The sequence below is a fragment of the Mirounga angustirostris genome, unplaced genomic scaffold (genome assembly GCF_029215605.1).
Source record: "Mirounga angustirostris isolate CCGP_5_RB_7025 unplaced genomic scaffold, mMirAng1.0.hap1 SCAF_4, whole genome shotgun sequence".
In the NCBI taxonomy this organism is placed as follows: Eukaryota; Metazoa; Chordata; class Mammalia; order Carnivora; family Phocidae; genus Mirounga; species Mirounga angustirostris.
In genome coordinates this window covers 174,318,706-174,337,159 of record NW_026991712.1, presented here as the reverse complement: position 1 = coordinate 174,337,159, position 18,454 = coordinate 174,318,706, and the positions used below count along the sequence as shown (strand labels likewise).

General features: G+C 51.7%; 2 protein-coding genes across 9 annotated transcripts in view; one reads left to right on the top strand and one right to left on the bottom strand.

The window, feature by feature from the left end:
- Positions 1-10,997: 10,997 nt before the first annotated feature.
- LDLRAD2 (low density lipoprotein receptor class A domain containing 2) lies at positions 10,998-18,248 on the top strand. The gene is made up of 5 exons (XM_064587557.1): positions 10,998-11,022; positions 11,106-11,549; positions 15,007-15,142; positions 15,832-15,845; positions 16,381-18,248. The coding sequence occupies exons 1-5, from the start codon at positions 10,998-11,000 to the stop codon at positions 16,533-16,535; spliced, it is 774 nt and encodes a 257-aa protein (XP_064443627.1). The 3' UTR covers positions 16,536-18,248.
- HSPG2 (heparan sulfate proteoglycan 2) overlaps positions 17,224-18,454 on the bottom strand; it is a 101,231-nt gene continuing 100,000 nt past the window's right edge. For all 8 annotated transcript variants that reach the window (XM_064589792.1, XM_054513087.2, XM_064589794.1 and 5 more), the window contains one exon: positions 17,224-18,397. In XM_064589792.1, the coding sequence (XP_064445862.1) occupies positions 18,225-18,397 (173 nt within the window). In that variant the 3' untranslated portion in view covers positions 17,224-18,224. The remainder of the gene's footprint in view (positions 18,398-18,454) is intronic.

Sequence of the window (18,454 nt, the reverse complement as noted above, 5' to 3'; positions counted from 1 at the left end):
CAATAAACTTACTCATGCACAGTCCTGGAGTCTGAAAGTCCAAAATCAAGCTACCTGCACAGCTACGCACCCCTTGAAGGCTCCGAGGAAGGCTTTTACCTGGCCTTTTCCGTCCTCCGGGTGGCTCCTAACGTTCCTTGGCTCTGCCTCCATCTTTCCTCTGTGTATGTCTCTGTGTGGCTTCTCCTCTTATAAGGACACTGGTCATTGAGGTTAGGGCCCACCCTAATCCTGTATCTCATCTAAATTCATGACATCTGGAAAGATCTTATTTCCAAATAAAGTCACATTCTGAGATTTCGGGTGGGAGGGGCATGGATTTTGGGTGGACACTATCCAACCCATGAGACTGTTTATAACCGTGCTTTTTGTATGTTGCTGTTCACACTCTTGCTCTGATTGGTTATGGGCAATTTAGCAAGCCCTAATATGTTGATCCTTAGTACGATTACTTTACGTACTGGCTCTTGCCACCTCACCATTGGACTATAGGTTTTACAGAAATACAAGGGGAACACAAATATTCCGACACTGTTAAAGATGTGAGCTGGCCCTCAGTGAGATGCAGGCAGCCTTTAAAAACTGGAATCAAGGGGCGCCTGGGTGGCTCAGTCGTTAAGCGTCTGCCTTCGGCTCAGGTCGTGATCCCAGGGTCCTGGGGTCGAGTCCCGCATCCGGCTCCCTGCTCTGCGGGAAGCCTGCTTCTCCCTCTCCCACTCCCCCTGCTTGTGTTCCCTCTCTCTCGCTGTGTCTCTCTCTGTCAAATAAATAAATAAAATCTTAAAAAAAAAAAAAAACTGAAATCAATAAGCTGTGGCATGGGTGTCGGCCTGGCTTGGCTGGTAGAGCACGTGACTCTTGGTCTTGAGGTCATGAGTTCAAGCCCCACATTGTGGGTAGATTTTACTTAAAAAAAAAAAAAGAAGAAGCTGTGTCCAGAATTGAGACATCATTTACAAACACATCTGCCCTACAGTTCACACCCTGATTCGGTCACACCTCTGCTACCACAGACCTGAATCAGTATCAGAATCATAGCAAACAAGCATATTCCTTAAGTATTTGGTAATGTTGCAATGTATCCAATCACTGGGGTTATATTAAGAGTCCCATTAAATGTCCATGGCACAGAGTCTTGCCAAGCAGGAAGACAGAGACATAGCTCCATCCATTGCCTCTTTTTTTTTTTTTTTAAAGATTTTATTTATTTGAGAGAGAGAATGAGACAGAGAGAGAGAGCATTAGAGGGGGGAGGATCAGAGGGAGAAGCAGACTCCCTACTGAGCAGGGAGCCCGATGCGGGACTCGATCCCGGGACTCCAGGATCATGACCTAAGCCGAAGGCAGTTGCTTAATCAACTGAGCCACCCAGGCGCCCCCATCCATTGTCTCTTTATTTTTTTTTTTTTAAGTAGGCTCCACACCTAGCACAGAGCCCAACGTGGGACTTGAACTCAGGACCCTTCAATCAAGACCTGAGCTGAGATCAAGGATCAGATGCTTAACTGACTAAGCCACCCAGGCACCTCTTTTTTTTTTTTTTTTTAAAGTAATCTCTACCCCCAGCATGGGACTCAAACTCGTGACCCTGAGATCAAGAATCGCATGCTCTACTGACCGAGCCAGCCACGTGCCCCTGTAGGACTGTATTTTGGCTGTTTGCACAGCTCTAGGCTGTCAGGACAGTTGTTTATTATGTAATTTGGACAATTTATTCTGCCAGAACACTGTTCCATTTTCTATTTATTTCACCCCAGGCTGGATTTAGGTGTTTCCTTAGTAACCTGTTATACTTTTTACCATTCCTGCTGCTGTCAGATTATGAGGCATCAGATTTTCTTCTTACTGGCCTAGACCCATGGCCTTACTGTAAAGTTTGTTTCCTGGTTTGATTCTGTGGCCTGGAGGGGAAGGGGGTGGGGGGGGCGCTTCATCAATACTGTAGGTGTCTGTGTGCCTGTGTAAACCCCAGTCCCGAGAAGTACCCACCACAGCCATTTCTGGTCTCCTGGTGACCCAGTCATGGCTTCAGCATCTTCTGTCTACCAGATGCATCTTCTGTTAGCTCTTTTTAAGATTTAAAAAGAGCATACTGTCCTTCTCTCTCACGATTGGATGGGGGGCCCCCAGATCTGGGGCGACTCAAGCAGGTGGAAGCTGGTGGTGCGGGTGGTGAAAGAATTCGCTGGAGGCAGAACAAAGGAGCTACAAGTTTATTGGATACACCACAAGGGAGCGAAGGAGAGACTCTACCCCTTTTTTTTTTCTGTTGTCAACTGACACAGAGAAAGGGTGACCGATTTGACAATGTTTCAGTATGTGCTGTTTTAGGACCACCTCTCTCCCTCATCGTTTCATTGATGGGTTTGTGCCCAACTGTCCATTTGTTTGGGGACCCCACCTAGCTAGAATATTGTCAATTAACCATTTTTGACGTTATCTTTCCCGTTAATTTCTCTACTTTCTAATTGTATTTTGCTTCTTGAGTTTTACCTTTCTAGGTGCTGAGACATGATCCCCTGTTACGTTAGACGGTCAAACCTGATGTATGTTCTCCCATGCTGGTTTTCTCCATACTGGTTGTTTATTAGACAGCTATCTATTTTTCCATTTGGGGCACCAAATTATTAGGCCATTGGCTACTGCCCATGGATCATAATTCAAGATAACTTCAGGATGTCCTTTGCATGAGTTCTGACTTACTGGCAATTGTACTGATGTTAATTCATCATATTGAGTTGCCTTGTCTGTCCCTCTACCTGCCAGAGTTCTTCCTGTGGTTGCCTTTAGGGAGGCCACTTTCCACTCCATATCTCGTGGTATGACAGGCACTCCCATGCTTGGGCCATCACGTCGCCTGAACAGGTCCCTTCATCTCTCTGGATTTTGGCTTTCTCATCTATAAAAGGAGATGATTATACCTGCCTCAGGGTTTTTCTGGAGTGAAGGTGTTCAAGGCCCCAGGCTTGGAATTGGCATCAATGAATAGTTATTTACTAGTAGCTTATCAAACTGTAAGTTGCAGGAAAGAATGACAGATGAGGTGTGACATCCTCAGTGCAGAAGCATTCAGCCCATATTCCAGACTCAGAGAGGGTCTGAGGGAAAGAGCCCTTTGAGATGATCCGGGCTTGCTGACCTATTGGACAGAAAAAGTAGGACATGGCAATTGGGCAGGACAACCGTCCTTATCTACGGTTCCCTGAATGTGTAGGGAAGACACCTAGGACTCAGACCTGAGATGCCCAGTGCTTAGTTTCGGGATGGAGCTGCCACCGTCGCCGTCCTCTAAGCTGAGGGGCATCCCACCACCACCCAGCGGCCGTTTCTAGGATGTACAGAGCAGTTCCTCATCCTCAAATTGGCTTTGACTGCCCCCTAGGGGACATTTTTCTCCAGACCCATGGGTACCAGACATATTCTTCGAGGAAAAGGGTTGGGGCCCTGTCCAAGGCTGCTGGTTCTCTCCTCTTTTCTTCCTCTGCTCACTCCATGGCAGACTCACCCCATCATGTGGCTTTACATACCATCCACAAGCCACTGCTCCCCAAATTATATCCCCAGCCCCCCCACCCCCACCCCCTGGACTCCAGACTCGGAGATCCAACTGCCACTTGTCATCTCCACTGGAAAGTCTAATGGTCATCTCAATCAGAATGAATCCAAAGCTGAGATCCTCATCCTCCCCCATCCCAGTTATGACAATGCTATCCTTCCACATGCCAGCTTGGAACTCAGGGCGCCATCCTTGACTCATCTTTCCTTCACACCCAAGTCCAACCTGTCAGCAAATCCTATTGGCTGCACCTTCAAAATATGTCCAGAATCTGACCACTTCTTGCCATCCTAGTTCAGGCTACCATCTTTTCTAGACTTATTAAAATAGGCTCCTATCTGGTTCTGTAGCATTTGGCCCTGTCCAGTGGTTCTTGTCTCAGCTGGAGAAAAAAGCCAAAGTCCTTATGATGATCACTAGGGCTTCACTGATCTAACTCATCTCCTGTCACTCTCCCCGTAATTGCATTCGCTCCATACTGTTGTCGCTTGTGTCAGGCATGCTCCTGCCTCAGGGCCTTTGCATTTGCTCTTCCCCCTTCCTTCAAATAACTACATGGCTGGCTCCCTCATTTCCTTTAGATGTTCACTCAAAAGACCCTTCTCCATGAGGCCTTCCCAGGATACCCTATCAAAATTTCAGCAGCTCTCTGACATTTCACATCTTCCCACCTTGCTTTATGTTTTTTCTTCTTCTTATTTATCACTATTCATGGATGGGGTAACTACGTGATGGACATTAAGGAGGGCACGTGATGTAATGAGCACTGGGTATTATGCAAGACTGATGAATCACTGACCTCTACCTCTGAAAGCAATAATACATTATATGTTAATTGAATTTAAATAAAAATAAATAAATTAAAAAATAAATAAAATCAGGAACAACACAGGCTAAAAAGCATTTATTACTATTCAATGCATTACACATTTTACTCATTTAACCTCCATTAGGATGTAAGTTCTACAAGAGTAGAGTTTTTGTTTATTCTGTTCCCTGAAATATCTCCAATGCCTGTAACAGAGGTTAGTGATATTTGAAAAAGGAAATTACATCCTTCTTTTATTTTTTAATTTTTAAATGCTTTCTTTTAAAATAATTATTATTTTTTTAAAATATTTTATTTATTTATTTGGAAGAGAGAGCATGCACAGAGGGAGAGGGAGAAGCAGACACCCCGCTGAGCAGAGAGCCGGACATGGGGCTCAATCACAGGACCCTGAGATCATGACCTGAGCCGAAGGCAGATGCTTAACTAACTGACACTCCCAGGTGCCCCATTTATTTTTAGGTAGGCTCATACCCATCATGGAGCCCAATGCATTGCTCGAATTCATGACCATGAAATCATGACCTGAGCCAAGATCAAGAGTTGGATGCTTAACTGATTGAGTCACCCAGGTGCCCCTTATTTTTTAAGTAAGCTTTTTTTTTTTTTTTTTTTAAGATTTTAGGGTGCCTGGGTGGCTCAGTTGGTTAAGTGACTGCCTTCGGCTCAGGTCATGATCCTGGAGTCCCAGGATCGAGTCCCACATCGGGCTCCCTGCTCAACAGGGAGTCTGCTTCTCCCTCTGACCCTCCTCCCTCTCATGCTCTCTGTCTCTCATTGTCTCTCTCGCAAATAAATAAAATCTTTAAAAAAAAATTTTTTTTTTTTAAAGATTTTATTTATTTATTTGAGAGAGAGAGAATGAGAGACAAAGAGCAGGAGAGGGGAAGGGTCAGAGGGAGAAGCAGACTCCCTGCCGAGCAGGGAGCCCGACGTGGGACTCGATCCCGGGACTCCAGGATCATGACCTGAGCCGAAGGCAGTCGCTTAACCAACTGAGCCACCCAGGCGCCCTAAAAAAAATTTTTTTTAAAGATTTTATTTATTTATTTGACAGAGAGAGACACAGAGAGAGAGGGGACACAAGCAGGGGGAGTGGGAGGGGGGAAGCAGGCTCCCCGTGGAGCAGGGAACCCGATGCAGGGCTCGATCCCAGGACCCTGGGATCATGACCTGAGCCGAAGGCAGACGCTTAACCGACTGAGCCACCCAGGTGCCCCTTAAGTAAGCTTTATGACCAATGTGGAGCTTGAACTCATGACCCTGAGATCAAGAGTCACAAGCTCTACCAACTGAGCCAGCCAGATGCCCCTACATCCTTCTTTTAATTTAATCTTCCTAATAAGCCGATAAGATACTATAGTATTGTCCCTAATTTGTAGATGAGAAAACTGAGGCACAGAGAGGTTAAGTCATTTGCCCAAGGGTCACACAGCTAGGAAATGGGATGTGGGGGGAATATTCTACTCTTCTACTTACCAACCTTATTATCATTATCTGTATTCAGATTTGTCATCATTTAAATGAGACCCATAAGAGTGCCTTCTCTGTGGGGTCATTGTGATGACTGTGTGTGATTAAGCATGTGGTGAGCTTACAGCCAGTGTCTGGAATGTTGCACTTAAGAAGTGGTCGCTAGAGGGCGCCTGGGTGGCTCAGTTGGTTAAGCGACTGCCTTCGGCTCAGGTCATGATCCTGGAGTCCCGGAATCGAGTCCCGCATCGGGCTCCCTGCTCGGCGGGGGGTCTGCTTCTCCCTCTGACCCTCCCCCCTCTCATGTGCTCTCTCTCTCGTTCTCTCTGTCTCAAATAAATAAATAAAATCTTAAAAAAAAAAAAGAAGTGGTCGCTAAAAATATGACAGAATTAGTTTTTTATTAGTGATTATTTAGATTTTTTTCCTTCAGCTTTGCATTTTATTATTGATATGGTTATTTATGTTCTTAAGGATTGTTGTTGGGTTCAAGCCCCACATTGAGTATAGAGATTACTTAAAAATAAAATATTTAAAAATTTTAAAAAATATTTTATTTGTTTGAGAGAGAGAGAATGAGCATGAGCAGGGGGTTGGGGGGTGCAGAGGGAGAGGGAGAGGGAGAAGCAGACTCCCTGCTGAGCAGGGAGCCTAATGTGGGGCTCCATCCCAGGGCCCTGAGATCATGACCTGAGCCAAAGGCAGCTACTTAACTGAGCCACCAGGTGCCCCTAAAAATAAAATCTTTTTTTTTTTTTTTTAAGATTTTATTTATTTATTTGACAGAGAGAGACACAGCGAGAGAGGGAACACAAGCAGGAGGAGTGGAAGCGGGAGAAGCAGGCTTCCCGCCGAGCAGGGAGCCCAATGTGGGGCTCGATCCCAGGACCCTGGGATCATGACCTGAGCCGAAGGCAGATGCTTAACCGACTGAGCCACCCAGGCGCCCCTAAAAATAAAATCTTAAAAAAAAAAGGATTGTTGTCAAACTTGGGATAACCTCTATCAAGCACCTTTTATATGTGAGCTATAAGGTTTGGAAGCATTTTCCACAGAGTAGCTTCTGGCTTCATACATTTCAAACCTTATTTCAGCTCCAACACCCTCATAGCAGACGGGCCAGGCATGATAAGGGTCTCTGATTCTGCACCTCCATATCACAACATGGGGGAGGACAGTACAATGAGCATGAGGAATATTCGCAGAAGCCATTTTGGAGCATTCAGAAATAATAAAACTAGACCCGGAAGAAGCTAGAACCCCATTCATACATCCTTTCAAACCCAAACCCAAACCAACCTTCCTTTAGCAAGTGAGAGTCCAAAAACACCCATGGCATTGAAGCGAGGTGTGTTGGAGGAGACGGGGTAGAAAGAGACAGTGGTCTGATTGTGGTTAGAATATCCTACTTTTGCAACTTTTATAAGACATATAACCCCATACAAGGAATGTGTCCTAAAGCTTAAGCTTCACAGGCTTCATGGTAAATCTACGTCTGCTGAAGCCAACTCATGTCCTCTCAGAACCCCCAGGCCTGGGCTGGGATGGCGTACAAGGTAGCATCGAATGTCAGCTCCGGCAGGGACAGCCGTTAGAGAGTTTTGGGACCCATGGCTGTTTTTTGTTTGTTTGTTTTTGTTTTATAGAGAGGAAGAGAGAGGGCGAGAGAGCACGAGCACACAAGTGGGGGGATGGGCAGAGGGAGAGGGAGAGAATGTCAAGCAGACTCCGCGCTGAGTGTGGAGCCCAACACGGGACTTGATCTCATGACCCTGAGATCATGATTGAGCCAAAACTAAGAGTCTGATGCTCAATTGACTGAGCCACTCAGGTACCCCAGGGCCAGTGGTTTTAACCTTCCCATAGAGTCTTGGGACTCCGCGGTGGTATCTCAAAGGTTACAACTGGGCACTTCTTGAAACGTGGTACACCTGTTTAAGTAATGATATTAAGAGTCATCATTCAGCCTAGCATGCACTGGGCACTTTACAATGTGACAGACACTATTCTAAGTATCCCACTTGTATCATGTGACTCAATCCTTACAGCAAACCTATGAAGTTAGAATTATCATTTATATATTAAAGGTTCCATGTAGGGGCGCCTGGGAGTCTCAGTTGGTTAAGTATCTGCCTTCAGCTCAGGTCATGATCTTGGGGTCCTGGGATGCCCCATGTTGGGCTCCCTGCTCAGTAGGGAGTCTGCTTCTCCCTCTCCCTCTGCCCCTCCCACCCGCTCATGCACACTCTCTCTCTCAAATAAATAAATAAAATCTAAAAAAAAAAAAAAGTTTCCATGTAAGAAAACTTCTGAAAAATTGTTCTTTTTTTAAAAAAATTTTACTTTTAAGTAATCTCTATTCCCAACGTGGGGCTCAAACCCACAACCCCGAGATCAAGAGTTGCATGCTCCACTGACTGAGCCAGCCCCATGCCCCATGAAAAACACTGGTCTAATAACAAGTTTTGGAAAATCCTGAAATGATCCAAGTCCTTTCTTTTCTACATGGGGAAGTTGAACCCAGCAAAAGAGAGGTCATGTGCTCAATACTATTTTATTTGTTTTTAAATTTTTATTTTTATTTATTTTTATTCTTATTTTTATTTATTTATTCTTATTTTCTGGAGGCCTGCCCTGTGCCAGGCACTGTGCTATGACCTGGGGGTTCAGAGATCAACAAGACCCTTGTGGAACGCGATTTTAGTGGGGCCAATATAATATACACAAGATATCAGTCAGCCCAGTAATTCGAGCGAGTGCTAAGATAATAAATTCTGGGAGATGTGACTGAGAGACAAGGAGGGAGAGTACTAATTCAGATGGAAAGGTGATCTGGGAAGTGTGGTCCGAGGAGGTGACATGTGAGTCAAAACCTGAAAGACCTGAAGAAGCCAGACATGGAACGCTATGGGAGAAGAGCACTCCAGGTGGAGGGAACTGTGAGTGCAAAGGCCCTGGGATAGGCACTCCTGGTCTAGTGCTCCTTTGCCACTCGCTGCCTCTATAGGGCCCTCAAAGCTGCCCTTTGATGTCCTGGGCCTCCCTCAAGCTCAGTCCTAAGGTGTCAACTTATCCAGAGAGTAGCAGCTCTCTGAGGCGCTGGGTCCCCCTCCCAGAAGCCTTGTGGGAGAACCGGATCTGAGTCTCCGTGGTTCCTGTCTGGCAGGGAATGAGTAGACATCTTCCCAGCCTTCTTTCCCCAGGCTCCAGCCTCAGCCCCAAATCTCCACGGCAACCCGAGACACAATCCTGATCTGAAGAAGGATCTGGAGCACAAAGATCACTATAAAGAGACCAGACGGCTAGTGGACTTACCTCCCCTTGCTCCTTGTGTCCTGTCAGCCTGTCTGCCAGGCCCCCATACCCTAGTCTCCCCAAAGACCCCAAACTGAGGATTCTGCAGGTCTGTCCCCTTGCTGGGCACAGCAGGGCCTGGATGGTGCCCCAAAGGCTGCTTCTGCTGGGGGCGGCTGCCCTGGCTGCATCTACTCTGGAGACAGGTGAGCAGGAGGGGGCTTGGCTGGGGTGCGCAGGAGAGTCTGAGCCTACCACCCGTAGACACCGTATCCCCATGATGGGCTGGGACCCCTTGACTTGGAGGAGGCTGGAAAGCCTTGTGCCTGGTCTTGTTTGGTACCCCAAACTGCTCTGGGAGGCTGGAGCTCCAAGTCACCCAGAAACAGGGGTCTGGAGTGTGCGTGTGTGTGTGTGTGGGGGGAGGGAATGAGCAACACCATGGGCTTTGGGGGCAGATGGTCTGTGTTCACACTCTCAGTGACATCACTGCTCCACCTCTCGGGGTCTGTTTCTTCAGCAGCAAAGTCGGAATAAGGGCCCTTGCTCCTTAAGGGACTATTATTACTGTGCATATGAGATAAATGCGTAAGACATTTAGCGCCTGGCACGTAGAAGGTACTCAATTCATTCACTCTCCAAACCTCCCTCCTCCCCCGCGGGCCTCCAGGGCAGGGTCTGGCTTTACTAGGTCTGTGCAGATTTGAGAAAAGGCTCCCACATCCTGAGCCCTGATGGCAAATTTCTTCCCCCAAAACCCACATTCTGGTTGGTCCTCAAGATCCACTGGTGCCCCTACCATGCACCAGAAAAGCCACCTCCTCTTCTCCGTCTTAACAAAAATCAGAGCTAGTTTGATTATTTGCCTATTATCTCATTCAATCCTCACAACAACTCTGCAGCAGTGAGGATGTTTTGGGATGTAAGTAACAGATACCAAACTAACAGAGTTTAACCTAAATGGATTTATTTCAGTTAGGGAGAGTGGCCATAGGTGATTCCAGAAATGGTTAATTTAACAGCTCAACCATGTCAATATTTTCCCTGAGTCTCATGACCTCATCCTAGCAAGATGGCTGCTACAGTGCTGGCCATCACATCCTCAGTCAACTGCTTTCAAAAGCAGGAAGAAAGAGGCTCCTCATCACACGGCTCTCCCTTTTCTTTCTTTCTTTTTCTTTTTTTCTAATCAGAGAGGAAAAGCTTTCCCAGGAGTCCCCAGCACACCTCTTCAATCTCATTGGCCAGAATCTGGTCCCATGCCAATCCCTAAACCCCGCAAATTAAATCAGGATTGCAAAGTTTGGTTTAGGCCAATGATCAGGAGAGAGCAACCTACAGCTGAGAGATAATAGGGTTCTTTTATCAAGGAGCAACAGGGAAAGGCTGTGGGGTGGGCGGGTGCCCAGTTGAGTCTACCCCTCCTCGGATAAGATACTAATAATAGCTAACACTTCTGTGACACTCATTAAATGCGCAGCACTGTCCTAAGCACTGAACCCTTACCTGCCCACAGTCCTCTAGTTTCAATTCCAAAATATGAAAAGCTCTGAAAGCCCAAATTCTTCTTAACTGATTTACTGGCAACACCTGACTTGAACTGATAGGAGGCTGGTTCTTGTCTTTATTTGTCCTGCTTAGGGTTACGTCTGTAGACTTGCTCTAGAAAATGTGCTTGATCATGGAGGGCTGCAACATAATCTCCTGTATTACCCACCTTATCTTTCTAAAATCTGGAAAATTCTGAAACACATCCTAGCGTTTTTGAATAAGAGACTGAGGCCCGAATTAAATTATTCAACCCTCACAAAAGTTCTGAGGTCGGGCAATCATTCCATTTTACCGATGAGGAACCTGAGGCCCAGAGAGGGTGAGTGACTTACTTGGGGTCACACAGCGGGCAGGGCTCGGAACCTGGCCGCGCGGTTCCAGGGTCCGTGCTTTTCCCTGCAGCCGACCTGGTGGACCTCTGCGGGCAGACGTGGCAGGGGGCCGGGCTGCGGCTGCGCTCGCACTCCGCCTCGCGCAGGTTCTACTTCCTGGCCCCGGACACCGACTGCGGGCTCTGGATGCGGGCGGCGGCCGCTGGCGACAGGACCCGCTTCCAGTTCTGCTTCTTCCTGGTCTACAGCTTGGCCGCGGCGGCCCGGGCGCCCCCAGCGTCCCGGGCACCCAACGCCTCCTCCCCCGCGCCGGCCGGCCCGTGCGCCCCCGGGTCCTACCTGCAATTCTACGAGGGCCCGCCGGGGGCGCCGCGGCCCCTGGGGGCCACTCTCTGCGGCCTGACCATCCCCGCCCCGGTGGCGTCCTCCCGACCCTTCCTGGGCCTCCGCCTGCTTACGAGAGGCCGCCAGCCCCGCGTGGACTTCGTGGGCGAAGCCACCTCTTTCCGGCTGGGTGGGTGCGGGCTGTTGGCCGGGGCCGGGGCCCCCAAGCCGGGGGCAGCTGCGGGCTGGGGTCCCTGGTGTGGCCCCTGCAGTGCCAGAGGATGGGGGGGGTGGGGGGCTGGGGCGTGGGCGGGGTGGGGGTTGGCAACGGGCAGAGCGCGGTCCCGGGAGCGGCCAATCCAGACCCCCGGAGCCTACCCCGTAAATCTGACTCCCCGGGCCGCGTATGGCTGCCCCCCTACCAGCCCCTGACGCTCGCCCGCACACACCCACCCGGTGCCAACTCCCACACACTCCACGCTTCACACCCAACACCCACACTCATGCACTATTTACACTCATTCACATGACCGCCCCCCCACGACCGACCCCATATTCACACACCTCATACCTCAACACCCACACACACTGCCCTCATTCACATGACCCTACATTCACACACTTTGTACCCCAACACCCACATTCACACACTGCACAGTCCCCACGCCCTGCACACTCATTCACACAACCTCACACCCACAAACCTCACATCCCAACACCCACGTATATGTGCGTATAACCCACAACTTTGCACTCATTTACACAACTCCACACCCATGTGCCTCACACACTGCAACACACAACCCGCGTGCCTGACATGCTGCCCACTCACACACCTCATACACATACAGTATCACTTTGCATGCTTAGATACAACTTACACACTCTCAAGTTCACACACGGCTCTTCTGTCCTGGGCCAGCCCTGCAGATGAACGCAGAGGGGCTGAGCGGGGTCTCCGGTGACTGTAAGTGACAGATACCCGCTTCAGCAAGGAAAGGGAACTGCTAGTAGTTAATGATCGTTTATTACGCATTGCCTTTGCCCCTGGCGTGCCAGGTCTGTCTCTTGCTCACAGCCGCACGTGCCCGTCTTCTCGTGCTCGTGTTTCGGGATGGGAAACAGGCTTGGGGGGTTAGGTAAAGGGCCCGGGTCTCCCTGCTCACAAGCGGAGCGGCTGGGCTTTAGCGGCTAGAGCACGTCCTCTTGTTCAAATTGAGTTCAAGGCTTTAGCCCCCGCAGGCTCCCCCAGGATCGGAGACGCCCCCCTGTGTCGCAGCAGAGGCTGTGTCCGGTGATGGCGAGCAGGCGAGCTGCCAAAACCCAGAAGACGCCAAAAGCACAGAGAAGCTTTCTTGCCGCCGTTGGCAAGATATCCAGGCTGGGGATTTGAACATGGGGTTGCGAGCACTTTGAGACTGGAGCACGGGGCCATGTGAGGGCCTGCACGGGCTCACCAGGGACTAGACTTCAACGAGCCAGGCCCTGGACAGCCCTTTAAAGCGGAGCTGGTCGGGCAGAGCCCTCGGGCCGTCCCGTGGTCTCTTTAGACAAGGCCCCCACCTTTTTCTCCTCTGGCCTGATGCCTGGCCTGAATTTTGGATTTTATTTTATTTTTTAATTAAAAAAACTTTTTTTTTTTTTTTTTTTGGAGAGAGAGGGAGAGCGCGTGTGCATGAGCAAGAACAGGGGTGGGAGGCAGGGGCAGGGAAAGAAATTTAAGCAGGCTCCAGGCCCAGCACAGAGCCCGTTGTGTGGTTCTATCTCAGGACCCTGAGATCATGACCGGAACCAAAATCAACAGCTGGACGCTTAACCGACTGAGCCACTCAGGCACCCCTGAATTTTGGATTTTAGATTCTTTCTCTCTTCCCCTTAGTCTCTGGCTCTGGGAGGAACTATATGAAATTTGGACCCTAAATCCTTAGTGCCAAGACCAGTGGTGCCTGGGGTCTCCTTTCTGGCTCCTGTAGGCTGTAGCATGCCCAGGGGCCTACGATGTTTTGCAAACAGCTCTCACAGGCTGATTGAGAATTAACCCCTCCTTCCCTCTCTTTCTTTTTCCCTCGCTCTCTTTCTCCCTGTGGCCTTGCCTGCTTGCAAGGTGCAGCTGTCAGCCAGGGAGCCCGGGATGTTGCCACTGCTCTGTGTTTAGCAGGATTGAACTCCTGAAAGAAGGAGGCAGGGACGAGGCCCTGTCACAGGTCTGGCTTCCTCAGATCAGTTTGTCATTTGAATGAAGAAAGGTTCATTTCACACCCTCAGGCCACACACACAGTCCCCTTCACTCACACCTGCAGGCACAGCCTGCCTGGTTCATGCACACACTCGTACATATGACACCCACATATGACCGCCCATACATAACCACACTACTGTTTGTGTTTTCTCTCACATTCATTCTTACACCTACATACCTGCTATATAGTCTTCGTTTTCTTTTGTAGACAAAAGAAACCCAATTCAAGTTGGTTTAGCCAAAAGAGAATGGGGAGGGACTCCTATAACTGGGATATTAAGGTGTTGGTTCAGGTATGGCTGCATCCAGCAGTTCAAGTAAGACACCTGGGCGCTGTCTCCTTGCTCTCTGTCTTTGCATTGTGGGCGTCTGTTTGGCCTCCACTTCAGGCAGCTTCTCTTTCTATCTGGCAGGAGGATGACCCTGCAGCTCCAAGTCCATGGTCACCATTATAGCTCTAACCTCAACAAAATGGAGAGTGAGCATCTTTTCTTATGGTTCTAGCAAAAGTGCCAGGGCCAAATCTGATTAGTCATGTGGGTCATGTGTCCATTTCCGTGGCCAGGAAGTGGAATGCTCTGATTCCCACGCCCACCCCTGAGCCAGGGTTTTGGGCAACCCCACCTGCACCAGCTTTTCTCCACAGAATGAGATGCTAGGTAAGTCAACCTCTCTGCACGCCCTGCGCATCAAGTCATACAATTTGTTCACCTGCGTGCATATTCATTCATTTAACAAATGTTAGGGAGCACCTGCAATGTGCCAGGTGCTGTTCTAGGCTCCAGGGCTACAGCAATGAACGGAAGAGGAGTCCACGTCCTCTCTGAGCTGACATTATGCGGGAGGCTCAGACCATAAACACGTAATCGAGTGAATCCATGTTCTGTTGAGGTGAGGAGTGCTGCAGAGGGATGGAAGTCAGGACAAGGAGGATCAGAGCGCTGGGGGAGGGTGGCGTGCCATTCTCACGTGGAACTCAGGGGCCCCCTGGCAGGTAACATTTGAGTGTGGACCTGAGGGGAGTGAGCCATGCAGTTACTTTGGGGAAAGAAGGCCAGGCAGAGCCGATGGCAAGTGACCTAAGGTCTCTGGGCCTGTCTTCTGATCTCTGAAATGGGGGTAGTAACAGTGTTTATCATGTAGGGTTATTGTGAGAACTTCAGGAGCTGGGGTGTGAGTGGAGTGCTTAGAGCCATGCCCAGCACAGGGATAGGAACTCAGTAAATGTCAGCCATCAGCGTCATCCTGGTGACCACACACCTGTCTCCCACGGAACACCCACCCATGCTTTCATCTGCAGCTTTCTGCGGCTCACAGCTCCCACGTTCCCTCACTATAGGGCTACACATCCCTGTGTGTCACAGGCTGGCTCAGGGTTCTCATCTCATGCCTCCCCTCCTGGCCCCAGGAGCCTCTGGCGCCTACTTCCGCTGTCAGAACGGCAGGTGCATACCCCCGAGCCTGGTGTGCGATCGCTGGGGTGTGGACAACTGTGGTGATGGTAGTGACCAGGCTTCTGGGCCACCAGCCGACTGCAGAGGTCAGTGATGGGTGCGGCCTGGGCCCTGCTGAGCAGCTAGGAGGGAAACCAGGGCTAGCTCCCCTTCCCGGGGGCAGGGCCTCAGTGGGGAGGCCGGGGGCAGGGGCATGGCGGGAGAGAATAAGGTGAAGCACAGCAGTGGGGAATCCGTGTAGGCCAGACTATCTGAGGATCAGAGCAAGTTAGAGCCGGAATGACGCTGGAGATGATCTAATCCAGCTGCTTCCAAATGATACTTCAGTGGTGGAAGCTTTTCCTAAGTGAAATTTTGAAGAGGATCAAGACAGCAAAGGGAAGATGCCCTATTTAACTGGACATGGAGGCCCAGGCCCTGGCTGACTGATGTCCCACCGAGGGACCTGAGTTGGACCTTCAAGACTTACTTTGGAAACCATTGTCCAGTCTTGTCTCCCACATTTTATGTATGGGGAAACTGAGGCTTAGGGGAGGAGAAATGTCTTGCCCAAGGTCATAGAGCCAGGGAGTAGCATGACCAGGAATGACCTCTGTGGGCAGGGGGGACCAGAATAGGCCACCCAGGAAGCTCCTTCCTGGGAATCTAAGATGCCACATCCTGCGAACAGGGCTGCTATGTACTATTGAACAGGTTGTTTACTGCAAAAAAACACCTGGCTGAAGGGGCTGATAAACCTAACCTTTTGGAGTTGTCCCAAGTGAAATACCACAGGTAAGGAGCCCAGCACCCAGCACGGTGCTTGGTGCCCAGAGAATGCTCAGTACAGACACATCCCCCTTCTTTCTTTCTTTTTTTTTTTTAAAGATTTTATTTATTTATTTGACAGAGAGACAGCGAGAGAGGGAACACAAGCAGGGGGAGTGGGGGAGGGAGAAGCAGGCTTCCCACGGACCAGGGAGCCTGATGCGGGGCTCGATCCCAGGACCCTGGGATCATGACCTGAGCAGAAGGCAGACGCTTAACGACTGAGCCACCCAGGTGCCCCTGGACACATCCCCCTTCTTGAGAAGTAGCTCCATTTATAAACCCTGGGCACTGGAGCTGGGCCGCATGAGCTCAAGTCCTCCCCTAGCACTTCCGGCTTTGTGACCTGGGCAAGTGACTTAACCTCTCTGTGCCTCACTTCCCTCATGTGTGAAATGGAAATACTAATAGTAACAAACTCAGACAGGTTTGGGGAAACTTCAAGGAGCCCAAGTCAAGCCCTGGAAAGTTCTGTGTGTTCCTCTATTATTTCCCGCTGCAGATCCCTCTCTGGTGCCCAGCCAGGCGGGGAGTAACGGATGGCCCTACGTCCAAGCCCCTGACGCTCCCCCCGGCTCTCAGGTCTGCAGGAACTCTCCAGACGGCCGCCCAGAGCACCCCCCTCGCAGGCCGGGCCCCGGAACAGCAGGGTACAAGCAGCTCCTCTGGGAGGTAGATGGCTCTTGCTTTCCATCCGCTCCCACTCCTCCCACCAAGGTCACACTTGTCCCTCCCCACGTGACAGGCACGGGGCCTGAGCGGGCTTTCCCTTTCTTTCGGCAGGCCCCCGGCTCCGAGGCGTGGCGCTGGTCTCCTCGCTGGTCCTAGTGTCCGCGGGCCTCCTCGTGGGCCTCCTCTGGGGCTACTGCTCGTCCCGCTGGCTGGCCTGGCGGGCTGGTGCCCACGGCCTCTGCCCCGGCTGCACCGCCTGTTACCCGTGTCCGGGCCGGGTGGCTCCTGGGGGGCTGCAGGCCAGTGGGCCGGCCTTGCAGGGTCGGGGAGGACAGCCCTAGAGGCTGTGGCTTCAGAAACAGGAGAGTGGGCTCTGGGGTCAGACAGACTTCGCGTTCCACCCCACCCCCAGGAGGGCCACCTGACCTTGGGCACGTCACCAAACCCGCAGACTCAGTCTGCTCCTCTCCTGCCTTGTGGCTGTCGTGAGGTACACGGGGGCTAAACGGCCCCGAGGCTCGGGAGGTCGCTGGCACCCTGCTGGATTCGGGAAGGGCAGGGAGCAGGGGCCTCGCTCCCCTGCAGCTGCCTTGCTTCACCCCCGGTGCTCACCTGCCCGGCTTTGCCCGCCCCCCAGCACCCCCTCGGGTTCCACCGAGTCAAGCCCCAGCCAGAGGTGCAGGAAATCGCTGTGGCAGGGATAGCACCGTTTATTAAGAAAGATCAAGACAAAGACCACAGGAGGGTCCCTTCTAGGACACGGAGGCCAGGCGTCCTGACCCCACATCTGCGGGCTGCTGGTGGAGAGGGCACATGCCCCCACATGGGCCCTCGGGCTCCCCACAGATGGGGCAGGGCTGTCATGTCCCCTTCCTGTCCCTCCCAGGCGTGAGTCCTGGCATCTCCCACCCAAGGCACTAACTCTTTTCAACCACCAGTGCCCTCCTCTCCCCATGTCCCCTGGGCCTTCACTTCCAGATCAGTGGGGGGAGGGGGATATGGCCTGGTGGGGGCGGGGAGACCCTCTCAGTGCTGGGTTCTGCCTGTAGCAGCTCCTGGGAAGAGTTGGGGTGGAGTTTCCCTTGCCGCCCCTGAGGGCAGGGGCCCTGGGCCAGGCATTGGGGGGCGGGGGGCGGGGGGGCGGGATGCGGGCCAGGAGGGCTCGGTGGGAGGGGGAGGCTGCCAGGGGCAGGGGGCCCGGCTGGCTAGGCAGAGGTGGAAGGGGCTGGGACACGGGCTGGCGGTGGCGGGCTGGCCTGCCCAGGGGTGAGCTGCCTGGCAAAGGGAGCTGGGGAGGCACCAGGCTGTGGGCTGCGGCTGGCTCCTGTGGGACTGAGGGGCCCGAGGGCTGCTGGACTGGACAGCCCAGCTCTGGGGGGGGGAGGGGCTCTCGAGCGGTGGTGACAGTTCGGAGCCCACTCGGCCGCCGTGTCTGACCGCAAGTCCCGGCGGCCCTCTGAGGCACCGGCTCTCATCCAACCTGCCCTACCTACCAGCCTGCGGCTTTGCCCAGGTGTGTTTGTGTAGGGGGGGTGGCACGCCCACCCTCCAGTCCAGCCCAGGGCAGTAGCAGCAAAGCGTGGCATTGCCTCAGTTTCTTACAAAATATTCATCATCATAATATTAATAATAATATACTCGACGTCGTGGGGCTGGGACGCCGCCTGGGAGTCCGTCTGGGGCAGGCGGCTGCCTACGAGGAGCAGGGCCGGGTGTTGGCCCCGGCCTGGGCGCGGTGCTGCAGGTCCTGCGGCTGCGGGGGCGGGGCGCCAGGCTGGGCCGAGTGCAGCACCAGGTTCTTGATACAGCCTGTGATGCCCGAGGAGAACCGGCCCCCTGTCAGTGTGGTCACGTCCGGAGCTCCGCCTGCGGGGACGCGGTGGGGGGCGGGGGGAGAGGACAGGGCTTGTCAGCTCCCGGGGC

Excerpts from the sequence above, each read along its gene's own strand:
- LDLRAD2 (XM_064587557.1), top strand. The coding sequence starts at position 10,998 with ATGAGGAACCTGAGGCCCAGAGAGG. Across the intron at positions 11,023-11,105 it reads GAACCTGAGGCCCAGAGAGG|CCGACCTGGTGGACCTCTGC; the intron begins GTGAGTGACTTA and ends TTTTCCCTGCAG. Across the intron at positions 11,550-15,006 it reads AGCCACCTCTTTCCGGCTGG|GAGCCTCTGGCGCCTACTTC; the intron begins GTGGGTGCGGGC and ends TCCTGGCCCCAG.